Below are 25,143 nucleotides of genomic sequence, written 5' to 3' on the forward strand. Positions count from 1 at the left end.
CAGTGAGAAGGCGGGCTTGGTCCCGGGTCGCCCAATAGAAGCGGGCGCAGGGTGATGGCCAGCCAGTAGGGCGGTTGGGGGTGGGGCGGCGCGGAGCTCGAGCGGGGCGGTTGGGCCCGCTGGCAGGTGAGCGGCGGCTGGCGAGGACGGGTCCCACGGCCCGGGTGTCCCCCACCCCGGCGTCCCCCACCCCGGCCCGGCGTCCCCCGAGCACCGCGGGCGCGACTGGGACTCCACGGCCGGGCGCCGGGGAGGGGTGCGGGGTCCTGCCGCGGCCTGGCCTCTCGGGGGCCGGGCGGCGGGAGGCCTGGGTTGATGGCGGGCCCCGGCCTGAAGGGCCGCGAGGCGCCCACGGGGAGGTCGGGGATGGCGTCCCGAGCGCTCGCGGTGCCTGCGGCTGCCAGAGGAGAGATGTTCCCCCTCCCGCGCCGCGTGTGTGACTAGCTCTTAGCTCGAATCAATGAGCCCTGTAAAAAGCCAGAAATAAACGCGTGCTTGTGGAGCGTGCTCGTCACTTGGTTTGGATTTTTTTGGTTAACTCTGTGAAAACAGCTGCAGCGTGGTAACTCCCGGAGCTGTGGAGCGGGGCCTGGCTTTGCCCGAGCAGCGCCGAGGGAGGCGGCTCTCCGCAAGGGGAAGCTTGTGCTTCAGCGTTCAGCCTGCGGGTCAGGACTGCAGAGGCTGCTGTGAGGCTGCCTGCTGCCCTGCCCCGCACTCTGTCCTCTGAAAGCGCTCCGGCCGTTCTCAGCTGGGCCCAGGAAGCTTGTTTATGGAGACCTTCCATCTGCGGGCTCTGCCAGGGAGCACTGGCCTTTGCTGCCTCCAGGAAGAATGGCAGTATTAACATCTCACTCTTTTTTTTTCTTTTATTAAGAAATCCACAGGGTTAGTTAACCCGCAATGGTGAATATATGCAGTATTTTGAAGTCTCACAGTTAATTTATGGGGAAACTAAAGGGTCTGCTATGCTTATAGGTAGCAATTTTATCATGAACTAGTGCTAGAGAAGCAGTACGTGATCGTTGAATATTATTATATCTTGACTATGACTGTTCTGGTGGGAGGTGGCATTTAACATCTATTTTTGGCCAAACAGGCTGAATTGATTGTTAGGATAAGAATTATAAAATGATTCGTAAGTTAGAATTTCTTAAAAGGTCTATAAAATTATGTGCGCCTTAGTACATCCCCCTCTACTAATTCTTACGTACATTTTTCTGGTTATTCTTTGTACTAAGAGCAGCCTTTGCTCTGTTTGCACAGTGCCTAGCCTAATAAGTTTTGGTGTGTGCTTTGGGCTCTTAAGTAATGCTAAAGGTCTACAATTCCCAAGGCTTTTCAGGTTTTTGATTGCCTAAGTATTTTTTTGAGAATGTGAATGACCTTCAGCAGCTTGCAGAATTTAATCCACACCCCCATCTCCAAAAAAGGACTATATTTTTTTTGGTGCACCTATTTAATGAAATAATCTTGAACTTTTTTTGTGTTGTAAGACAGCTTGTAGAACAGGGTGACTAAAGTGCTCTAATTTGGTGGCTGACAGCAGCGTAATAATTAGCAGTGCACAGACTGTTGTCTCTGTTCTTCAAACCTAAGGTAGCACTTCTATTTAGGAGGTAACCTGAAATCTTTATCCCAAAGATGTTTGCAGGGCAACAATCCTTAAATAATATATGTGAAGTTTTACTGCAGATTTCATGTTTATCTAGTCTCAGGCTGAATAGGGATCCACAAATGCTGATGCTGTAAGTAACTTGCTACCTGTAACATCTCAGTTGCGGGTTCTGCTGTGATACCCTTTCTGGGTTTGCACGGTGTTGGTGAATATAAAGTACTTGGAAGGCCTGTTAAGTGAGCTGTGGGTAAGGTTGGCAGTGATCTGTTACCGTAATGGAATTTTATTTGAAGAAACTTGAAAATAAACCCACCTCCAGAGAGCGCGGTGTGATGGACACACAGCTGCATTGTAGAGCTTGTTTCTGGCTGTATTTGTGGGTGTTTGTGCAGTGCTGCTCTAGAATATTTCCAAACTCTCTTCTCCAAGATCCATATGAATTTACTGGCAAGTAAGTGATGCCAGCAAGACACCCTTAACTTTCCATACTCATCCGAAGGTTTACTTAAGTTGATTTTGCAATGTGCCTTTGGTACTAGCTGCTGTTGAGCCAAAGACTTGGAGTCCAGGACTCTGGGAGGGTGCTCCCTGCTGTACTAGCTCACGTACGTGTATTGACTTGAGATGGTTTAGCTCTGCTGCAAAAGGACAATTTTTCTCTCGAGTCTGAATTCTAAAATCTTTTGTAGTCACTGACTGCTGCACCTGATTCTTGCTACCGTCAGGCTAGAAGTAGGGTGCACACTTGCAAATAAATACTAGTTTTCTTCAACTCTTTGCAGAAATGGCTCAGGAAGAGATGGAAGTTGATCTCCAACCAGTGGCTGGTTACTCTGTAGAGAACCTCAGGACGCTTCCCACAGAGCCCTCTGGTCACGCAGCGCTGTCCTCCCATGCTGCAGTGCTCGGTGAGGGAGGAGGCAGCCTTACAGTTCTTCCTGCTGCTGATGCTGTTGGCATAATAAATGCTGGTACGAGGGAAGCAGCTGCTGAGCCTGACCCGCAGGTGGGTCCCGCCGTGGCTCTCAACGGACTGCAAAGGCTGCAAGGAGCGTTTGACCCGTATCGGCCTGTGCCACAGGTCACGCAGCGTCCGCGAGTGAGGAGAGCTCGCAGGCAACAGAGGGTTGGTGGCTCCCAGAGGACAGTCAGCGCCAGGTAAAGCAGAAATGAAGTTGGGTCTGAACTACACTCTTATCAAGTCTGGCATTGGTTTAAAACTGCCTTGCTTCCTGGCTTACAGAGCCCAGCTCAGCCCAGGTTTCGGCCAAATTCTGGGCAGCTCATATACCTTTTAAGCTCAATAATGGCACAGCGCTCTCTGATCTCTTCTGGCAGGATCTTTGCTCTTCTTAAGTGTATCTTCCTGTTTCTTATGTTGGCAGTGGTGATGTTGACTTCTGAGCCCTTCTATGCTTTCCATCTTGATGCAGAGCTTCTGCTCGCACCATTCCCTCTGCTCTGCCAGATTCCTGTCGGTGCTTCCTGCAGCAGTGCTGACTCTTGGCAGTTCCAGCCAGCATTTAGCTCGGTGGAGCGTTTCACCTTTGATTTGGGGATTGCCTGATTAGGTTTTCTGGTGACAATTGCTGCAGAAGCTTTCACAAACATGCAAACTAATATTTTTCTCTAGGGTTTTTTTTTGTTACCTCCGGGCAAAGAAAATCAAAATGCTATGTTTAATACTATTTGTGATGGGTTTAAAGCAGGATGCCCTCCAGTCAGAAAGAAATAGCCATTTCTGGTTTGTTTGGGTTTTGTCTCATCTTTGTAGCTTTCGTAAATGCTGTGGGTAAGATTATAATTAACTGGAGCATTGCCTTTGAATTCAGTGAGACCAAGAACTCCTCTCCTCCCAGATGATTAAACATAACTGTACTGTTTGCCCTTGATTTGTGTGTGAAGGTCACTGGAGTTCTCGGGGCTAGAAGGCAACCTGACAGACTTCTCTTTTTAATCAGAAGGGTAATTGAGATGATAGCTGAACTGATGGGGGGAGAGGGGAGGGTGTTTCTATCCAGGGATGAAGTTCCAGTAGGAAAGAAGAAGGAAAGTAGAAAGACTAGGCCCAAAGTAGTCCATGGAATGAAACTCTGATACAGGCCTCGTGTATCTAATATTGCCAGTGGCTTTGGGAACCAGGTCTAAATTAGGATTGTAAAGTACAGGTTAGGAGTTCCTTAGGCTATTAGCAAACAAGATTTATGTCTTTGCTTTTCTTCTCTCTAACCCCACCACCACCCCACCCCAAAAGAAGACATCATCATTGCTGTAATGAGAAAGGAGATTTTCTTTGAGCTGAGTAAAATGAATGGTCGCTGTATGATACTGTTGATTGTTCGTAAAGTGGGCAATTGTGTGGGATTGCTCCTCTACCAGAGAAGGTCTGTTAACTTTGATACCTTCCTATTGCAGTCAGAGCCTGGGAATTTTACTGCAAACAAGTGTGGAGGAACATGCTGAGCCTTTAGCTTACCTGAAATAACTGGCTTTTATTTCTTGCTTTTCTGGACTCAGGGCAGCATTGGACAGTTACTTTCAAGTCAGCAGGACCCAAGAGCCACCTACAGGACCAGTTCCACATCTGGAGCCCTCGCATATTGTGAGGGACAACCAGGAACACAGCTCAGATGAAGCAATAGTAGTGAGCAGCTCTGACAGCAGCTCTTCTGCTGAGGAGGAGGAAGTGGTGGAGGCTGCAGCACCGCTGTTACCATCGGCCCAGGAGACACCTCCAGCAGCTAGCTCGGGAGGTTTGTGCTATATTTGAGCTGTGTAGAGACTTGATTTCAGAAACTCATCTTGCTGTTTCAAAACTCAGCGGGGAAATCCTTTCAAGCTTCACGACAGACGGTGCTAAGAGATCATTATGCCCACAGCTGACAGGAGCAGGTTGCTACCACAAGGCTTTCTGGCAAGCAGTTCCTGAGAGCAGAAGCAGCAATGGGGGATTGCTACCATAATGTTAAATACAGTCTTTGCTGTTTGCAGGCTGCTGCTTATAAATAATCCTGGAAATGTTCAGAATAACTTCAGGCTTAGAGATTAGTATTTAGCACACTTCCGCTGTTATATATTATCAAGGAGTGTTATTGAACATTGTCACATCTCTGGAGATCAGCAGTGCTTTCAGCTTTCGGAGAAGGATCTGATTCAGTATTTTTTTAATGATTTGTGATTTCAGTCTGCTTCAATTTAGAGTTTTCTTTTCATTCCTGTAACTTCTTGTGACAGTTAGCTGAGGAGGTAGAGATACTTAGGACAGTGGGCTCTTTGTCTCTTTCTTTCCTTGGCTTTTTCTGGCTTGCAATCCTTTATCTAGACTCATGTTCACAGGCTGCCACGTCACTTCGATGACATTGTTTGTGGTGAACATATGCAGTTTATGTAAGAGTGACAAGTAGTTAACTTGCTAGTCAAGGTTATTGATGCTCAGAGAATATGAGAACAAGGTTATTTTTTGACCTCAGTCTCTAAGGAATGTCCTTAGGCTTCACTCTCTGCCCTTAGTTTTGTTTTTGACTGGCCAGCTCACCTTGACACCTTTTTTGAGGGTACATATATGAGGTGTCTTTTGAACAGATTCATTCTGCTTGCTTTGAGCTACTCTTACACGTGACAGGAGCTCAAGCTGTTCAGTGCTGTCTAATATTGTGTGAACATATGCTCTCTGTAGGGTTTTCTGGAATTCCCTTGTCTTTTTTGCTTATATAAGCCACTGGTTCCTGTTCAGCCCCGGACCACAAAGGCTGAAAACTTCATTGACATTAGCCAGGGTTAGGTGATACCTCTCTACTGGATTGAGAATACCTGCCTCGAATACTAAATGTGACTAAACTCTTTTGTTTTGTCAGGAGATAGGGGGTAGGCAGTGATTTCTGCTCCTTTTTTAATATGCTAGTGGTGGTAATCCAAACATAGTGTTTCTGTGTGCCCATGCTTCAGCAGAAGGGCTAACAGAGGCCCACCAGAAAAACATACGCCCCAGAAGAATTGATAGTTCGGATAACTACCAGCTGGAAAACTGCTTAAGTCAGGGTGAATGGACAGATAGCATACGGTAAATGCTTTCTTGGCACATGAAATATGCATGCTTAGATCCCTTGGCAAAATAACTTCTTCATATTGGTGTCTGTCTTTCTCTGGGCATAATGATGCAGGATTCTATCCTTAAATCAGCCTAACTAGAGACCTGTACACGGATATATTTGTTTCCAGCAGGACAGAAAATCCCGACAACAATTGCTGTCTTTAAAAGACCTCTCCTTTTCCACTGAATATGCTGAAATTCTGCTGCTTTCTCTAAAAGAAAGAGTAGTTTTTCAGCACTACCATGGGTGTATAGAAGGGCTTATGCACAGACTGCCTGACCTTCAGATCCAGGATGCTGATCTGAAGCTTTGTATGTAACCTGTGTAGCTGTTGCACTGCTTTCCTTATGCCCCGATGCTTTCTGGTCAAGTCAAGGAGAACTCCTTTCCCCCCCATTATGTATCAGTTCATTTAAGCAATGCCTTCTTTAGTTTCCAGTCAGGTCCAAGCAGAGCCACCTCAAGCTTTGTCTCAAGCTTCTGCAGAACATGGAAGTCAAGAAGGTGAAGAGGCTGAAGTCCAGCAAAAGCAGGTAAGATGACCTAGATGCTTTTGGAGACAGATTAAATATGGGCCATGCTGCATTTTTCTAAAAAAAAAAAAATTGTGTGTGTGTTTATTTTTAATCCTAGAGAACTCCACTAAAGAAACTGGAACCATCAGTTCCTGTCGCGCCGCCGGATGAGGAGGAGGGGGATACCTGTGCAATCTGCTTTGAGCAGTGGACCAACGCTGGGGACCACCGTCTCTCAGCGTTGCGGTGTGGACACCTGTTTGGTTACACCTGCATTGAGAGGTGGCTCAAGGGACAAGCAGGGAAGTGCCCCCAGGTAAAATGGACACTTATGTCCACTGGAGAGGACTTGCTAGCGGGTAACTTGTGCTGCAGGTGTGCTCACTGTAACTGTTACAACTGCTTGCTGCATGAAGAATCCACTTTTGACTGCTGTCAGCAATAACCAAAATCACCTTTATTTTGATGTAGCTAGGCCAGGAACAACTAGCACTGCTTTAAAGGGAGAATTCTGACTTGGATTTTCTCTCTGAAGTAGAACATTTGTGAGTAGCAGACTCAGAAGTTTGAGAGTTCAAGTGCTAAACCTGTAATTGGTTTCAGAGCACTGCACTGTGGTCCTGGAGTGTGGGAATGGCAGACAGATTCCTAGAAGCAATTAACTAAGCGTAAAGAATACGTTATTGGACAAGAAATCTGTTTGAGAACCGTTGTTGGTCAATTAAGCTTCTGTTTGGAGCTTTATCTGCTTTTGCAGCCTTTAAGCAGGTTGTTTGGGTAGCTCGCAGAGAGTGAACTGAGAAACAAGTTGCATCCTTAATGTCCATTTGCAAGTGGAAGATCTGCTTTTTAAGGTGCTCTTTTTGGCTTACTTGGGTAATACTGATCTCTTTTGATTAGACCTACGCTTTTGATGTGCTTCCATTCCTTACTCCTTTTTTTCCAGAAAGGAATGTTGGCAAAAAATAGGTCAATTGAGTACCTTGTAAATAGGATTCAGCTCTGCCACTTCCCGAGTTGGTGGCTGGAAGCCCAGGTTTTCTTTGGCTTTGTCATTTTGAGAGCTTCCATAGTCTTACTTGACTTGTTGAGAGGAGGCAATCCTGCACAAAGAAGCTTCCTGTTGACATGCACTGTGATTAAACCTAAAGAATCACTGTTGCCATAGCAAAGGCCCAAACCTTATTTTTCTCATCCCTGTCAATTCTGTGTAAGCTTTTCTTCACCCACTCCAGGCCCAGACAGGATTCTCAGACCTTCCTGGCATCTGTGCTCTTTGGAATTTTGTGACTGCTTTCTTCTTGAACCCTAACAACTCGTAAGGGGTGCTTGCCCCCTCTTTTTCTTCTAGCGATGTACTTACTGAAAATTTCCTGGGAGAACTTGCTCTGGAGAGAACCTTGCAGCTAAATCATCTTCCCTTCGTTTTCAGTCGCTGTCCTTTGCGACTGGGCATTCTCTGATTGAATAGCACAGAGTTGCTGTGCGTGGTGCTCTGTATACTAAGTGGCTTGAGTGCAAGTTACTGTGAAATTGCAGCATTCCTGATCCTGCCAGTGACAGCTGCTGGCTGCCAGGAAAGCTGTCTTAGCCACTTACTGCTCTGCAAGGCAGCTCTTTACAGAGGGAGGGGAGGTTGTCTGATCTGAAACTGTTGCCCATGATATCTTCGTGCTACTAAATAATAGAGAAGTCTGCATTTTAAGTGCACGTAGTAATTTAATGTTCAGCAGAGCTTACTTGATTTGAGTATTCACTGCCTCTTTTCTGATCAGCTAAGTATATTTGCAAAACAGTGAGCTTGCAGATGTTATAATTTCTTCCAAGTTCCAACTCAGGGGGAGGTATTATCCCTTCTTTTTAAGGTGAATCTAAACTACTAAATGGTCACAGCCAGATGCACAAAATTATTGAAATATCTGACTCCCCGTGTATCGCTGAAATCAGTGGGATGTCAGTGCTTCATACTGACACTGGAATGCTTTTATGGATTTGGGCCTATAGGATTTGATTAAAGGAATATAGTATGTCAATAACAGAGTTGGGAGTATGCTCAGGGGTTCCAAGATCGTTGTCTGTTGGCCAAGCAGCCAGTTTTAATGCTTTCAAAATAAAGGTTGGGCTGGTGTTTTCTTTTAGAGCTTTTGTCCCCCCTTTGTCTGATTTTTTTTTTTTTTTTTTTTTTTTTTTTTGGGTCCCTGGAACTTACCTGACCATGCTGTGTCACTGGTGCTGTAGCAGAATAAATTTAGTGGGAAACAAGGAGATGCATTATTCAAGTTGCAGTAGGATACATGACCGAAACTGTTGTCGCCCCGATTAGAGCTCTGGTGTCTGTATGAGGGAGCGTCTGGCAAACGTGCTGTGTTAATGTTTGTGGTTTTGTGGATTTGTTTTCAAGCAGACAACCCCTCCCTTCAAACCTATTGGGATTTTTCAGAATAATACCTAGCAGCTTGTAGAGGTGCATAGTTTAGATAGTTAAATTCTTGTAGATGAACTGAACTTGCCTTTTATTTCAGTGCAATAAGAAAGCAAAACGTTCTGACATTGTGATCCTGTATGCTCGCACTTTGAAGGCGCTGGATACCAGCGAACAGGAGCGCATGAAAAGGTACGGAGTCTCCACGTAGAGCTACGACCTCACTGATTGCATCCCACTGAAAGCTGCAGTCTGGCTTCCACCTCATGCTTTAATTGCCTGTATTGTCTAAAGCAACTTGTGCATTCTCTTGGGGATTATCATGAGTATGGGTGGCTTAACAAACCAAGGCCTTGCTGGGTTGCACGTGTCTTACCTGTGAGAAGAATTTTCTTTTGGAACAGAATTCTTGAGTTTGTGCTTTGTGGCACTGAAATAGCTGTACCCTGAAATGTCATCATGGGAGAACATGCAGAGTTGTTGCCAAAAAGCCCTATATTGCTAATTCATCATTAGATGAGAAAAGCGAGGCATAGTTAGAAATGCAAGGGGGGTGAATAGCTGACCTTTTCTGCCATCTTTCCTGCATGCATTAAACAGAGTAATCTCTCATATGAATCACTTTCCATCGTGCTTTGTCAAACTCTTCATGTAGCTTTACTTACAAAAGGTCAGCAAGCATTGCTATGACTCTACTTCCCCCTCCAACTTAAAGGTAGATTTTTTTTGTTGAAAAAAGGAGTGGGTATGAAAATGGGGACTAATTTCCTTTCAGTAAGATGCTGACACAGATATTATTCTGAAATTAAAAGGCTGCAGATATCTGAGTTCTCCTGAATCTTGTAGTGAATAGAATTTAATTGGGGTCATCTTCACATGTCTCTAACTATACTGCTGTTCTTTCAGTGCAGTCTTTCAATAGAAGCCTCACTATCCTGGTAATTATTAATCAGAAATGATTGAGGAGTAACTGTCAGGAAGGGAAAATATCTCTTCTGTCCAGATTGCCACTTCCTGATGGTGTTTGAACTGTACCTTTAGGAGGGTCACACTTCTTTTACTGGTTTGACACTGCAAAAACGATAAATAGTATTTTTTTCAAAAGCACAGAAGGCATTTGGGTGTTTAAATCTTGTTATCTCTCATGGAGAGGTAGTTGTCTAACTGCTGCTTGTGTCTCAGAATCTCGCTGCAGCCCTTCCCCACTTGCCCTACACCTCCTCTGCCTCCTGTTTTTGTTGGGAGGCAGACAGCAATGACTGCCTGTCAGTCCCGTGAAGTTGCTGGCAGCGACTGCTGTGTGGCACACGGCCACGAGTGGAGGACAAATGTGGACACTGATGCAGGCATCAATATTGTTTGCACATAGCCTTGAATTAGGAGTAAGATCATGGGTTTTGTTCTTTGCCTTCAGGCTCTGGGTACTTGCGTAAAGGATGTGTTTGCTATGGTTAAATACAGCATTTCACCTGTTTCTTCTGCAGAAAAAAAAAAATTGCATGAAGAAGCTGAAGTGACAGTGCATTGTGAACATGCAAGGCTGGGTCTGTATATTTAGAAGGTACTTAGGCAAGCTAGATCTCCCTGCACATGAACTGCTGAAATAACTGGAATATTGCAGCTTTTGAAGTGCAGAATGCGGTGGTCAACGTTACAGACCAAATCTACAGATAATTTTAAGGAATACTGGTGTTTCTTCCCCCTCTAACTGTCCCTTCATACATAAAGCCTATATGAAAGAGAAATTGAAGTATGTTATCAAAACTGCTGCTGCTAAATGATGTGCACTTTTAGGTTAAAGGTGAGGCATGGCTTCTATATGGGCAGTCACAGAGAACTTATCTGTATCTGTGTATTTCTGATACAGCTATATTTTCCTGAAATACAAAATTAGTTACTGGTAGTAGAAACAAGCTTGAAGATCTTGCTGTGTTATGACTTGCTGTGTTACTGACATGGTATATTACATGGACATTGATGGTAGAGAATTTGCTAAACTGTTTCTGTAGGGGGGAAGAAAGTGATTTCTCTTTCACTCTTCTCTACTAAATTAGTACATTTGGAGAGGGTGAGGAGAAAGGCTGTTGTTTCTATGGAACAATACTTGAGTGAGTCATTTGGTACGATTGCATAACTGAGAACATCTTGAGGTGAATGCACTGGATGAGCGTGGTACCAGATTTTCTGTAACTTTTGAATTTACCTGAACAGGACTTGTGTTGGGATGAAGTCTGAAGATAGGAATTGACAGCCCAGAGAAGCATCCTAGATAATACCTAGTCCTAACGATTGCCTTTTCTCTTGTTCCTCCAGCTCTTTAGAAAAGGAGCAAATGTTGCGGAGACAGGCAGAGCTGGAATCTGCACAGAGCCGTCTCCAGTTGCAGGTTTTGACAGATGAATGCAGCAAACTCCGCAAACAAGTTCAGGTGAGTCTCATGCTACTAATACACAGAGGATTCCCTTTCTCTTCAACCTGTTTTATATGTTCCCTTAGAGGAGAGAAGGCAGGCTTCCAGTTTTAATAAGCAAGATTTAGTAAACTCAACTGGTGAATCATCAGGAGTATCCTAAACATCCCAGGCTGCCGTATTCATGTATACTACATAACACTGACTTTTTTTTTTTTTTGTGCTTCTAAGACTTAAGCAAAGTTGCAAGTGCAGTTTAGCAGTAGAGTTTTTTCCTGCTGTTGCAGATTCCTCCTCAGGTTTGGTGGTGCCTGGAAAGGCCTTGTAATACACACCATACTTATTCTCCTCATCTTTCTCTCAGCTGCATCAAAATAAGTTTTGAAAATATCTACAGTAAACCTGTAATGGGACCTGTTATCACTAGTTAGTCAAGAGCCTTTGAGAAGTAATTTATGAAGAGGTGTGGCTATTTGCAAAAACAAAAGAAAACAAAAAAGAAGCCTAATTTTTTTGTGAAGGTCAGTCAACGTTCTCCTTAAGCACCTTCTGGTACCATGAGACCTGGCCTGTCAGTAGGGTAGGCTGAACAGCTGCTGAGAGGCACCTCTGTCCCCTTAGAATGCAAATTACTGAAAATAAATGACCGGTTGCTAAATGATTTCTTCCTTTCTGGCTTATGCAATACTGCGATATTTTGTAACCTATCACAGCTGCTTTTGCAGGATTCCTGTAAATTGTGGACTCTACTTGGTGCTTCCAACTGTGAATTATCTGGCATGTTCCACCAGTGCTAGGTTTTCCAAGAGCCTGTTTCAGAGCCAGTTTGCTACTCTTTTGTTGTATGAAGTAGATAATATCTAATCTCTCGCTGTCTAGCAACTCACTTAATTTTATGCTTTTCTCTACTTCTGGATTTTTTTTTATAGCCTTGGCTATTCATGTCTGTAAATTAAGCAACATCCTCTTTGTTGAAGTCTTCCTGTGTGACGTAAGATAAGGCTTTATAAATTGCTTGCCTAAATTCCTGCATGAAGCTGTATGCTCATCAGAGCTAATAAGAAAATTGGTCCACTTCAAACTCTGGCTTAAGAAAAATGTGAATAAGATAAAACTGCGGGTCCATAATGTCTTCCTGCAATTCTTTTGGTGTTAAATGATAGAGTATCCAGTCTAACTGAATTGAAGTCGCATGTGTTAAAGATTAAGTACCCTGTGTTCTTTCAGCGCTGGTTCAGTATTTATACTGCATTCATCACTGTCCTATAGTGGTTAATGTGAATGCTGGAAGCAATTTTAAGGTGCTTGTTTATACTGTGACTAAACTGAAAGTAAAACAATTTGCTGGGGAGCAGAAAATCAGCAGGAAGTCTGGAATAAGTCTCTAAAGTTGTTTGATTATATTGGGAGCATATCTCTGACAAGTTCCTTGTCTTATGAGAGAGGTCATCTAGTAAAGCAACTACCTGCATAGAATCATTTAGGTTGGAAGGGACCCCTGGAGGTTTCTAGCCCAACTCTAGTTGGGTAACTTCAGCGTTGGGCTGGGTTGCTCAGGGCACTGTCATGCCAGGCGTTGAGTGTACGCAACCAGATCACACAACATCCTGTCTGGACATCCCATTGTTTGACCATCCTCACTGAGAAATTGTTTTTTTTTTTTTTTCCTAATGTCTAATCTGAACTTGCCTTATTACATCTTCAGTCTGTTGCCCTGGTCCTTTCAGCAGGCAGTGTTACTGATGGCGTAAGAAAACAGTATGTTTAACTGGCATATAAAGCTGTAAGTCAATATAGAAACCAAAGTGCTGTGGGATTACAAAAGAAATGTGTGCAATATCTGTACACTCAGAGGGACGTTTGGTATGGCAAAGTTCAGTTGCACAGAACTTTATTGGAACAGTTTTGATGTTCATTGGTTGCGTACAAACCTTGGTGTCTGAAGTCTTAGGGAAAGCAAATGCCATCGGTTCCCCTCCAGAAGTCATTGTGTGAATCATTTTTTTGTTGCTAACAGCCTTGAGAGCTGTGCTTCATCAGCAGTCACGTCACTAGTTATGGCCTGGTTTTAGGTTTGTATGCATTTTTCCCTGCTCTTGTCTGTTAACAGTATTGTACGTTGTACTTTGTTATTGAAGTATTTAGAATGATTGAGGCTAGAAGAGGGATGTTTTCTAAGTCTTTAGATGTATGAAAATACATGAGGAAAGGAACTTGAAGTCGAGGGGAAAGAGGGTAGGTAGTTAACTAAAACTCTGGAAGAAAGCTCTCAACTGTTGTTTCTATTTGCAAACCTGCCGTGTGTGCCGTGCCGAGCTATATGGTGTGCACTGCATGGCAGGTTCAGACTTGCATTTTGGAAACCTGGGGAATCAGATGGGAGCTATTGCAGTACACCTCCTGAATCTGCCAAAATTTTCAGTGTAAGTTAGCTTCATTTCTGCAAGTGGGAAACAGTAGCTCTGTTTGCATATGGAGCAGTAAAGCGAGGCCTGGCAGGGAAATGGCAGGAGATTGCATGCTGCTGTGGAGAAGAAAGCAAGTGTAATTGTGAGCCTTGCAAAGGTCAGTTTATATTGCTTGATGTATTGGAAAAGCTTTTTTAAATAGGATTTTCAGAGCATCCAAAAAGAATTGGGTGGCAAATTATCAATAAAAATTTGTGAACCTAACACCTGTAGAAAAATTCTAGGCTAATTGTTTTATGACATAAAAATCTTTCATCTTTGTGATCTTTGTGTTCACCTCCACTTGATGTCTGGGGGAGATCTACAAGAAGTAAAAGCTGATATTTCATTCAGCTGTTACTTATAGTGAAGCCAATTAAAAATGCTCTGTGACCCTTTGAATTTGAACCTGAACCAACGGAAGGTGGAATCCCTGTAGTGCTGCAGCACAGCTCGAGGTTGTACCGTCCTGTGTTTCTCTGTTAAAGCAGGGCTGGGGCTGTGTGGTGTGAGACAGCAGGCATGGCTTCTGTGAGAGGTATGTGGGAGCACAGCCAGAGAGGGACAGTCATCTGATAACTGCCTTTGTCTTTAAAGCTTCATACTGGCTATTAAGATTGTAACCTAATACTCAAAAGAAAAGTGTTCTGAATTTCTTGTAGCTGGTGGTTTTCCTTTTGTATTCATTGTGCTCTCCTGCTTCTACTTATCGTGCATGCTCCTCAGGAAAACTTCTGCTGTATATCCCCTTCTTTCCCCAACCTGTGTGACTGTGTTCATTCATTGCTACAATGGTAAGCTGAAATCTAGGAGGTGGACACATGAGTGTGCTCTCAAGGCCCTTAGTTAACACCAGGCATCAGGAAAACTTTGCAAAGCATTTTGAAGGAAAGTATAGGCTTACATTGCCAGAAGAGCGTACTTTTGAGCACAATTAGTGGAATTTGTTCTGCAGAGCAACATTTTTAATCACTGTGGTAATGTGTCTCCAGTAAGACTTCCTGATTCTGCTGGGTTCGTCCATTGTGTTTAAATGTAAACATGGTACTAATAGTCATTGGGCTCTTAATTGTCTGGTTTCCTTTTTAATAACTTGTGTAAAAGTTGAATGTTGAGTGCAGGTGACAAGGAGTTTTGTAAACTTCCCAGAGCAACAAATAACTTTAATCTTTTCTGATCCTCGGTGGTGGTAGTATCCTCCTGCCTTTTAAGAATAATGAGTTTATTAAACTTCTGATTAAAAGTCACTTTTTTCTAAGTTACCTGTGTTTTCACTGACTACTTTAAGCCCAACACTATAGCTTCCATCATAAGAATCCTGGCAACCCCCACACCTTCCTCCCCAGGTTGTTTTGTCTTTGCGTGATCTAATGGGATCATCTTGAGTCTTCAGCTTCAGGTTTTTTATTCCCTTGGGGAATTTGCAATGCACTTGATGCAAAACAGGTCAGACCTCTGTAAAATATCAGAATTGCTCTCCTCTTGAGCAGTTTCCAAAAGTTATAGGTCTTGATGATAACTATTAATGTAGAGCTTGATCTTTGATCTTGTGTCTTTGAGAACTGCTGCCTTGCCTAGACAGGAGTTAAGTGGTAGTGGCTGGTTCAATACTGAAGCTAGCTTGCAATCTGCTAATGTATTCATAATATCACTCTTATGGCCCTTAATTGTTTAAAAATTACACAGTATTTGAAGCATATCTTGCTCAGATAACAGAAAGCAAGTAGCAATTTTCTTAATATATACATTCCCTCTAATATCCCTGGGGTTCTGTACGGTCTGGTTTTGCCCTTGGATTGCAACAAGTTGGTCAACGTGCTTTTTTGAGGGACATTTTTAGTTGACTGACATTATGCCAGTGCCACTACTTGCATACCCACCTCACCCCTGACGATCTCTGTGGAAAGAGGAATTCTAGGAGTACCTTGTTGCTGATGGAAGCTGCCTTTGGCCATGTCTCTGCTGAGCATCCTTGAGCATTCATCAGCTGAGGTGGAGGAAGAGGGGGGAGGAGGTGGTGGAAAACAGGTCTGGAGCTCTTGAGAGTTGTGTTGTTCCTGGAATTTGCTGCCCAGGATTTACAAGAACAGGGTCATCTTCATTAAATAGACTGACTTGTTTCCTGCAACACCCTTTATGTTAAAACTTGGGCTTTTATTTTTTTATGGGGCATTCTGAAAATTCTGGAAAATGGTTTTAATTGACTTTCTCTTGTGGTTTAGCCGCATGTAATACTTGGCAGTTCATTCTCTTCTAAACAGCATTGATCTGGTAATAATTGTTACTGGCTTTTATGTGTTGCCCAAGAGTCCTCTTTCACAGGGTCCAATACATACAATAACAGACTTTGAGTACACTCTGCCAGAACTTGCATAGCATTTGAATGCTTTTGTTGCTCACTGTCATAGTCAGTGGACTTGGAAATCCAGCATTTCAGGAACAGCGTGGAAATGGGACCATATTTTCTCTCTTTATCTGAGAACAAGTACAGTTGGAGCATTTGGAACAGATAGCATGGAAGGTTACATCACAGTGACGCATTAAAGCTCTTTGGGTTTTTTTTCTTTGCAGGAGCTGAAGGCTCTGGTGGCCCAGCACAATGCGAGTGCTTCTCAGCAACCTGGCAGCTCCCGCACCTGCCCCCCAGGCGGTCTCCCCTCCAGCCAAAGCCAGCGCAAGTACCACTTGGAAAAGGTTTTTGTGGTGTCTCAGACTGGGAACTGCAGAGTAATGGCATACTGTGACTCGCTGAGTTGTCTCGTGGTATCACAGCCTTCTCCACAGTCTACTTTTATTCCTGGTAATTAAGCAAGTCAAGATTTGGGGGTTCATAGATGAAAGTAAAATGTGTTTTCTGCTTGCTCCCCGCTCCCCACTTCTCTGCTTGACCTCTGCATGTGCCTTGTAAACTGGGAATACTCATAAGACCCCCTGCAGTTCATCTGGCCCCTGTGCTGGTCGCTTCTGCTTAGTGAGGTAGCTTCTTTCCCCTGTCACTTCTATGGCAGAATTCTAGCAGAGGGTCTCTGGCTCTTCTGCTGAAGTGCCACATCCACAAGAAGATAAAAGGTGTGTCTGGTCCTTGCAAAGGTGGGTCTTCTGAAAGAACAAGGGGCCAGCACACTAGGGCCTGCAGAGAAGCTTCCAGTGCTTGAGGGAGAAATATTACCCCAAACTGCAGGTGGATTGATCCATGTGCAGCTGATTTGTCAATACTCTTTTAAAAAAAAAAAGCAGGGGGGGGTGGGCAAAAAAACCTTTTAATATGACTGATAGGAGCACTGTTTCCCAGTGAGGAAATAGGAAGCCAAGAAATCATGGGCAGCCCTGCTTTTGTCTCACTGTTAGGGGCAGGGGCAAGTGACCTGACATCTGGACCAGCACCAACTTGCTTTTTCAATGAAATAGATGTAGCATTAGAGTCTGAGAGAGTTTATTTGCAAAGTACTTCAATGCTTGCTGAATGATGACACTTACTTTATTTGGTTAATGGTTTTGAGATTAATATGCCTTATCTAGGCATAACAAAATTGTTTTCTGCATTCCACTGACCTTATTTTTCTGGCTTTTGGAGCCAGGGAATGAATCTCTGAATGGAGGCTTTGTGGTGACTCTTGTAGCACACAGGCTAAGTTCACCTGTAACCATTCTTTGCAATGACACTTGTTCTCTTAAATAGCCATGTAATCCTACTGTGCTTGTTTTTATCTAGGCAAGAATGTCTTTGAAAAAACTGGCTAAAGAGCAGCAGGCTCTTGTAACAAAAATTGTAACACTGATACTGAGTTTGCTCTTGCTGGCTGGGATCCTTAAGGATTTAGGCCTGTTGCCTTTTGAACTAAAGAATGATTTGTGGCAGTTCTTCTCCAGAACAGCAAATAACGTTTACGTGTTCACCCCACCACAGGCTTCAGAACAGACGTTGTAGTTCTGGCACTGAATTGCTGGTTCTACACGTATGCCGCTTTGCGGTAACCTGCTTTATCCTTACTCTGTGACAGGTTGTGGTGTTAAGATGATGAGCGTGGCCAACCTGAAGAGCAGTCAGTACATCCCCATCCATAGTAAACAGATTCGGGGACTGGCTTTTGGCAGCCGAGCAGATGGCTTGCTGCTCTCTGCTGCTCTGGACAACACTCTCAAACTTACCAGGTGAGCCCTGTCCCAGCAGAGTTTTGCTTATGTGCAAGAGAGTGGATTGGATTTTGTTCTGTCTTGCTAGAAATGTCTTGCAGCAACTGCTCTTCTGCTTTCTAAAAGATGCTGCTAAGATGAGATCAGGTCTGTATATTCTCCATGCATGTGGGAACTAAAAGAGGGAAAGACTTGTTCATGCTTTTGGATCTTTTAGGTGGAGGTGTTATGGAGCCAGCTGTCTGTGATGCTTTTCCCAGAAGAAAACAAGGAATTCAACACAGATTGGCCAAGCTGTCTTGTGAACAAACGTAGCATAATGTATAGATGTGAAATTTACTATTCACTTGGTTTTCTGTTACTGCAGGGAAGTGTGAAACATGGAAACTTGTATGGCATAAAACAGAAACAAGGGGTGTTTAGGTTGGGTGCTTTCTTCCCTGTGCTAACCCTTCCGTGGCTTCTCTGATTTTAAACTTCTTGCAGAGCAAGAAGGAATTCATCTGAGACACAGAAGGCATAGACAGCACTGTTGAGCACATGCTAGAGGAGCACAGGTTCTCTGGAGCTAGCAGAGGCTTAAAGCAGCAGGTTGAAGACTAATTATGCAGAGGCTGAGAGAAAAATGTGTCCAGTCCTGTTAGAATTTACAGCCTATGACTGTTTTCTTGCTACTGTGCTGCTCTTCAATCCTATACTTAAGCTGCTTCAGAACTTTGTTGGCTGATTGATTCTTATTGAGTTATGTTAACATCTTTATGCACATCTGTCTGTCAGTTAGTACAGGGTTAGGCAGGGTATGTGTCTGTTATGACTGATTAGTCCCAATTCTTTCCCAGGAGCGAAGCAATGGAGAGAACTTAATCCTGCAACAAAAATGTAAAGAATGTTGCTTTCTTCTTACCATGTTGAAATGTTTGCTAGACTAGTTAAAAGTAAACAAAACTGTCTGTCTCCTATGCTAAAGTCAACATGTCAGATTTCTAACCGATGAGGTTGGTATTCTTTTCCTGGTTTAATCTGGAGAGCGGCTTCTCGTCACAGTATCTGCTCCGACGTTTGACTCCCCTATCTGCCTCTCACTGCCTCGTCTGCATCGGAACTTGTGATCCTCTTGCTTTTGTGCTTGATCCCAGAATGTCCTGGAGTTAAGTGCTTGCTTCAGCAGCATCTTTATACTTCTTTCAGTCTCCCTATGAAAGAAAAGTTCCCCTTTGGTCATCTTTCTTCTCTAGTTATTGATTTCATAGTCATCCTACCAAAAGGAATTATGCTAGATGTCCTTAAGTCTCCTGTTCTGGCTTGCAAGAGTTTAAAATAGCACCATGACTTTGGGTTTTTTTTTCCTGTTGTTTTGAACCAGACGCTGTTCTGATATCAAACTCCCTGTTTCCCCAGCCAGATTTGTCTTTGTGGTTGTTCCCCTTGTACTTACCCGGGAGCAATGACTTGCTTCTCTGGAGTTCTGAGCATAATTACCTCCCCTGGGGAGAAACCCATGTGTTGCAAAGGATATCCAGAGTTACTTTGATATGTGCTTTCTTCTATCTCGCACTGTTCTCAATGTGCTGAGCTTCTGCTGACAGCACTGCCCACTGCAAGTATGTTCTAATCGGACACCAACTTTATCTGCTATTCTGGGTTGTCCCCCTCTGTACTCCCCTCTTCTTCCTTCCACAAATTGTTTCTAAAGAATTAACACTAAATGTGCTTTTAATTGTCTACCCCGCTCACTGTCTCACTCTTGCTTAAATTGGATTCTTTTGAGGCATAAGCACTGTTACTCTTGTGTGTAAAAAAAAAAAAAAAAAAAAAAAAAAAAAAAAAATTAATGAGAAATGTAATCTGAAGAGATGTGATCTCAGGAATATGCAGTATTACAGGATTACACTAGAGTCGCTTCTCCTAATTGTTTCCAGAAAAGTAACTTAGCTTTCTCTTTCCAGTAAGGCAGCTGAGACCCTGCTCTGGCATTTCCTTTCCCAATCTCCAAAAATCAATCTGGAAAAAGAAGCACTGGTCTGAAAGAATTATAAATCACTTGGCAATATCCAAGTGATGATTCTGTCTAGATTTTCCAGATTTGTGTCTGGAATAAAGGAGGAGTTAATTCAGAATTCAGTCGAGAGAAAGGCTTCTGTCTAAAGACTTTTAAAAGCTGTATTTACTTACCTTAATTATGCTATTTTGTCATCAGTAGATGCTTGTGCCACAGGCCAACACTTTGCTCTTCTTCTGCAGCTTGGCAACAAACACTGTGGTGCAGACATACAATGCTGGCCGTCCTGTCTGGAGCTGCTGCTGGTGCCTCGATGATGCAAACTACATCTACGCTGGATTGGTCAATGGCTCTATCATGATATATGATTTGAGAGACACGAACTCTCATGTCCAGGAACTAGTCCCTCAGAAGTCCAGGTACAGTGTAAGGACTTTTCATTCCTTTCAACTTCACTAATATACATTAAGCTATATGTTTAGCTTAATAAAGCTTCTTTCATAAATCACACAGCAATTGTAACAGTGTAAATTGTTTTATGTGAATCTCTTGTTCAAACATTCAAATTTAGCACAGATTTGAGAAGCCTTTCATGAGGTTGCATGGTACATGTATAACTTAGTACGAGTGCTTGGCACCTGTAGCTTTTCAAGGCACACAGTGGTCAGAAATGGACCCACCGGTGCTGCCTATTGAATTTGTTTTGGAGTTGGGTTTAGTATTTAATTCGGAAAGCACAAATTAGAAAGAGGTGCGAGATGCTGGTACTTCCATCTCTTCTATTCAGGGAGTCAAATGCTGATTTACACGCATCTGATGTGTGCTGTCTCCTTTAAAACATGAGGCTCAGCAGTTAAGTTGAATTTCATTTGTTCTTGAACTCATTGGGGTTCCTTGCTTGAAGGACCATTTTGTAGCCTCCTTAGGCCCTTTCTTTGCAATGTGGTGGGAGAGACGAGCTCTGAAGTGGTGAGGCAGAGCACCAACATGGCTGCAGCTGGCAGCACTGACTCTTACCAGTCCCACTTTCAGGTGCCCCATGGTATCGCTGTCCTATCTGCCCCGGATGGCCTCAGCCTCACTGCCTTACGGTGGAATATTAGCTGGGACCTTGGAAGGAGCCTGCTTTTGGGAACAGAAAGCTGACAACTCCTACCGGCCTCATCACCTGCCACTGGAACCTGGAGGATGCATCGATATTCAAACGGAGATCAGCACACGGCACTGCCTCGCAACATACAGGCCTAGTACGTTACGGCACGCGTCTGCAGCGCGCTTTGCATCGCCGCTCTGGCCTGCTGCTCGTGGAGTTCAGCAGCAGCTTTGGTGCAGAGGGCACAGCAGAAATGTAGTAGCTGCCCTAGCTGGAGCAATGAGCATCTGCACATAGATAAGAATTGGGTGAGGGCAAAAGGAGGCAGCTGCAGGGTGGTGTTGCTGGTATTCCTACAGTTAAAACTTGTCTGCAATTCGGTTTTCCAAAGGTTACCTTTTTATTTCTGCCACACAGGTAAAAATAACCCATGTGTGCGTTGTGTGATGATGGAACTGACTTGCAGCCCGCTGACAGAGGCCTCGGAAGATGTGGTGTGTTCTTCTAACCCGGTTCAGACTTTCAGTGCTGGGCCCACCTGCAAGTTGCTGACCAAAAACGCCATTTTTCAGAGCCCGGAGGAGGATGGCAGCGTCTTTGTGTGTGCCGGTGATGAGGCATCTAATTCAGCCCTGGTATCTATCATTGCTCGCAGTGTGGTGGGGGGTTTTATTGCAGTTTTTAGGAGAGAAGCCTTATCAGTCACAGCATCAGTGTGTTTTGGTGGGAATTGTCTTGTCACGCACATTACCCTGTGCAGGCTGGACTGCTGCACTTGCTGTAGCAGGTGTAACTCTTTGATGGCGTGAGACACTCGGTATCAGCCAAGGTCCACATCCGTCGAAAGGAATGTAGGCAGCGAGCCCCAGTTGTCCACCAGAGGAATGCAGTTGGGCACACTGGCGCAACTGGGCGCTGTGAGTGGTGTAACAGGCTTGGTGGGATAGCTGAGGTGGTATGTGCTGCGAGGGGGGACGCAGGCTCTTTGGGACTGACGGGGAAGCTGAGGGGAAGGGTTGCCCTTTATGTGAAAAAGCAGCTCGACTGCAGGGGATGGACAACAGGCTGCGTGAGTCAGGGTCAGAGGAGAGGGCAGTCTGGGAGATGTCGTGCTCGAGTCTGTTAAAGACCATCCAAGCAGGGTGCAAAAGTAGAGAAAGGGTCCTGTAAGTAACTTGAGGAAAGTCTTTTCTCTAGAGAGAGGAAGCTCTGTTCTGTATGGAAGGGGGGATTTCTGCAGCCTTTGACCCTCTCTGTCCCACAGCTCTGGGATGCTGGCAGTGGCTCCTTGCTGCAGAAGCTGCAGGCTGACCTGCCTGTGCTGGATATCTGCCCCCTGGAAGTGAACCAAACCCACCTCCTGGCTACTCTGACTGAGAAGACGGTGAAGCTCTACAAGTGGCAGTGAGAGTGGTCCCTACGCCTGCCAGAGGCTTTCCAAACGTGCTGCTACCTGCAACCCTACACAACCGCTCCGTCCCAGGCTCTGCTGTCCTGCACGTGCTGCTTACAGGAGAAAGGAACCACTACAGCACCTTTCTGGCAGTAGGCAGGAACTGGGATGTGCTGGTGCCTGGAGCAATTCCCTTCTTCCTCCATCTTCCTTTTTAGGTCTACCCTTATTTCTTCTTAGGTCAATTTTCTTCAGTCAGACTCTGCAAACTGCCTCAGCACAGCAGTAATTCTTGGACTGTCTCCAGCGTGTGTTGCTGCACTCTTTTCCAGTGTGAATACAGCACTTGCAAATCTCTTCTACGAATCAACAAAATAAGAGGAACTCGAAGACCTGAGACTCCCACCGCACTTTCTCGTGGAGTCCTGGTGTGATTACTGGGTGATGAAAAGGTGGCGATATTGGCATCTCGCTAGCCGTGGCCGATACTCGGTGTAAAGGCAAGCTCGCTGCTTTAGAGAACATACTCCCGTGTTCTTTTGAAGGTCTAGGGTCAGTTGGCAGTTATTGCCTGATGAGGACAGACCCTGTTTTGTACCTGTGGAGAGCACAGGCTTGGAAAATCTACAGAGAACCTTTTTCTTTGTGTTTGTTGTTGTTTTGTTGTTTTGTTTTGTTTTTTTTTTCCCATGAGCATATACTTTGCACTGTAATTCATTAATCTCTGCCCCCATTTCCTCCTTCTCTCTTTCCTGCTTCACCCACAAGCAAATTTGGACAGTTTGGTTGTGGAAGATGAAACACTAGAAGTACAGGTAAAGAGGAGGAGATGTACTGTTGGCTGCTGAAGTCTGTGGTGTCCTTAAAGACAGCAATGTACTGAGACAGTACCTTGGAAAGGAATGCTGGCTGCTGTTTTTTAGGTTTTTTTGTTTTGGTTTGTTTTTTTTTCTATTTTTTTCCCCCCTTTGAGGAACTGGTGGAGACTCAGGGATTTCATCAGATTGCTTTCACTGACCTTTTGCCTTCCTTAAATCATAGTTACCAGTTCACTGGCAGGTCACAGGCAGCTTCCGGTTGTATTTGTGTGCAAGTGTGCTGCAGACTGGCTGATTTACGTAAAGCTGAGCCCGTGGGGTGGGTTCGCAGCGCAGGGGATGTGTGCTGGCCAGGTACAGTGGGCTCTTGGCACCCTTACCATAAATATGCTGAGGGGTGTGAGAACGTTTATCTCCAGGTCAGATCATGGAAGAGGACTTAGATTTCACTTTATGTTTAACGAAAACAAACTTGCAAGGATGTCGGAAGCTGCAAGACAAGTTCCCTGTGCTGGAAACTTATCCCTCGGCACACCTCTGCCTCTGGCTGTGGTAAGCAGCATCTGTTCTGTTTGGATTGAGTGTGCCACCACTTAAATTGCCAGAACAGTTTTATTTTCTGAAGTCTGAGGCTTGCACAGTGTGATCCTGTTTGTCTTCCCTCTTAAACAGAGATCTTCTCAATCTCATTTTTAACTTTATATTTTTCTGTATAGTATTTTGTTCCTATATTTTTATATACTGTACAAATAAAGTGTTCATAGTTTATCAAGTATAACTGGTGCTGCTGTCCTTTAAAAATATCTCAGTGATATACACTGTGTATCTTGTGAACATCAACAAGCATCCCTGGATGCAGGTGAGGTTTCTCATGCTTTGTAGTATTTTCAAGTCACACTTGGCTTCAAACTGAAATAATGGAGGCCTTTAGTGACAAAATAGTCCTCACTGAACCACGCTGCTCTGACCAGGTGAGGGGAAAGGAAAGGGTTGAGCCAGGCTGTGCACCTGAGACGTCTTTTAAACTGGAAACAAACTCACTGATGTGAGACTTTTCGGCATTTTAATGATGATCAGGAACAAAGGGTTAGTAGAAAGAGTAACACTGAGATGGTCTCCAGTAAGACCAGCTAAAACCAGAAGGAGCAGGCTGCACTCTGACAACTTAGTGCAATGAGCTGCTTGTTCTCAGCCATTTTGAGGCATCGTTTATGCTCAGTCAACTCCAACCCCTTCCCACAAGAAATTTGGGGAAATATTAAACATACACAGGAAAAGGAATTAAAAGGCCTCTTAGCTTTTTGATTTCCTAGGTAGCACTTGTTTTCTACTTTATACTGCCCTACAGGACTAAGAAGTACAAACTTAAATGCTATTAAAATAATAACGGAAGATGACACTTCCATGCTCTCTCAGTTTTCAAATCCAGAGTTTAAGAAGACTTTCAAAGATTTGAAATGTGAAGAACCTTGTAACATTGTCCTACTCACAGGTTTGCAGCAGGTTCTGGAAAAGAGCACCTAAATTGCATGCAGAAAGCTATCAGTATTGAGGGCTGATAAAAGGTCAAATGTGTTAATTAAATATTTGCTCATCACTGTCTAGAGTCAAAGGGGCAGATTCTGGGATAGAAGGAAGAAAAAAAAATCAGTGTCTCTGCAGGGTGCAGGGCAGCTGTCATTAGAGGCTGAGCTGTTTCACTGGCGTTTTAGGCAATAAGCCACTCTGTGGCTATTTCTGCCTCTGTCTCTGGGAAGATTTTGTTATCGTGAAGCAGGGCGGCCCCTTGGCAATTCCTGTAGTAAATCTGATGTGAGGCAATAGGTAAAGCTGGGCAGCGCTGTGGCTCCTGCAGACGGCCTTGCTCTTAGCTCTGCACCGGCGTTTTTTTAACATTTTTCTCCAGGCTGTTGCAGGGGAGCACCTTTCCTAATTTTAATTCTTGCAAAACCAGGCCTGAGGGACAGCGTTGGCCAGAGCTGACTGCGGTGGCAGCTTGGCAGGAAACCCAGGGCCCGTTCCAGTGCTGAACACAATCCAGCCTGGGCAGCCCCTGTTGCTCAGGTGTGGGGTTGGGGGGTGGCAGGCTGGGAAGGGGAGGCCGGAGTCGGAGGGATCCGTGTTTTCCTGAGAAGGGCTGTCCTCCACCTGTCCCTCGAGCAAGAGTGACCCAGCGTCAGGCGGGGTGATGGGAGCGAGCAAAACC

General features: G+C 44.4%; 1 protein-coding gene across 1 annotated transcript; it reads left to right on the forward strand.

The window, feature by feature from the left end:
* Positions 1-80: 80 nt before the first annotated feature.
* RFWD3 (ring finger and WD repeat domain 3) lies at positions 81-23,708 on the forward strand. The gene is made up of 13 exons (XM_074839613.1): positions 81-126; positions 2,398-2,773; positions 4,133-4,368; positions 6,139-6,239; positions 6,340-6,537; positions 8,744-8,835; positions 10,957-11,071; positions 16,072-16,300; positions 17,502-17,652; positions 19,876-20,052; positions 20,666-20,880; positions 21,144-21,361; positions 21,991-23,708. The coding sequence occupies exons 2-13, from the start codon at positions 2,400-2,402 to the stop codon at positions 22,132-22,134; spliced, it is 2,250 nt and encodes a 749-aa protein (XP_074695714.1). The 5' UTR covers positions 81-126; positions 2,398-2,399; the 3' UTR covers positions 22,135-23,708.
* Positions 23,709-25,143: the final 1,435 nt, after the last annotated feature.

Source organism: Strix aluco, chromosome 14 (assembly GCF_031877795.1).
Source record: "Strix aluco isolate bStrAlu1 chromosome 14, bStrAlu1.hap1, whole genome shotgun sequence".
Classification (NCBI taxonomy): domain Eukaryota; kingdom Metazoa; phylum Chordata; class Aves; order Strigiformes; family Strigidae; genus Strix; species Strix aluco.

Bases quoted from the DNA above. Each gene is read 5' to 3' on its own strand.
- RFWD3 (XM_074839613.1), top strand. From the start codon at position 2,400: ATGGCTCAGGAAGAGATGGAAGTTGATCTCCAACCAGTGGCTGGTTAC. The intron at 2,774-4,132 runs GTAAAGCAGAAA...TTCTGGACTCAG, and splicing joins CAGAGGACAGTCAGCGCCAG to GGCAGCATTGGACAGTTACT. The intron at 6,240-6,339 runs GTAAGATGACCT...TTTTAATCCTAG, and splicing joins CTGAAGTCCAGCAAAAGCAG to AGAACTCCACTAAAGAAACT.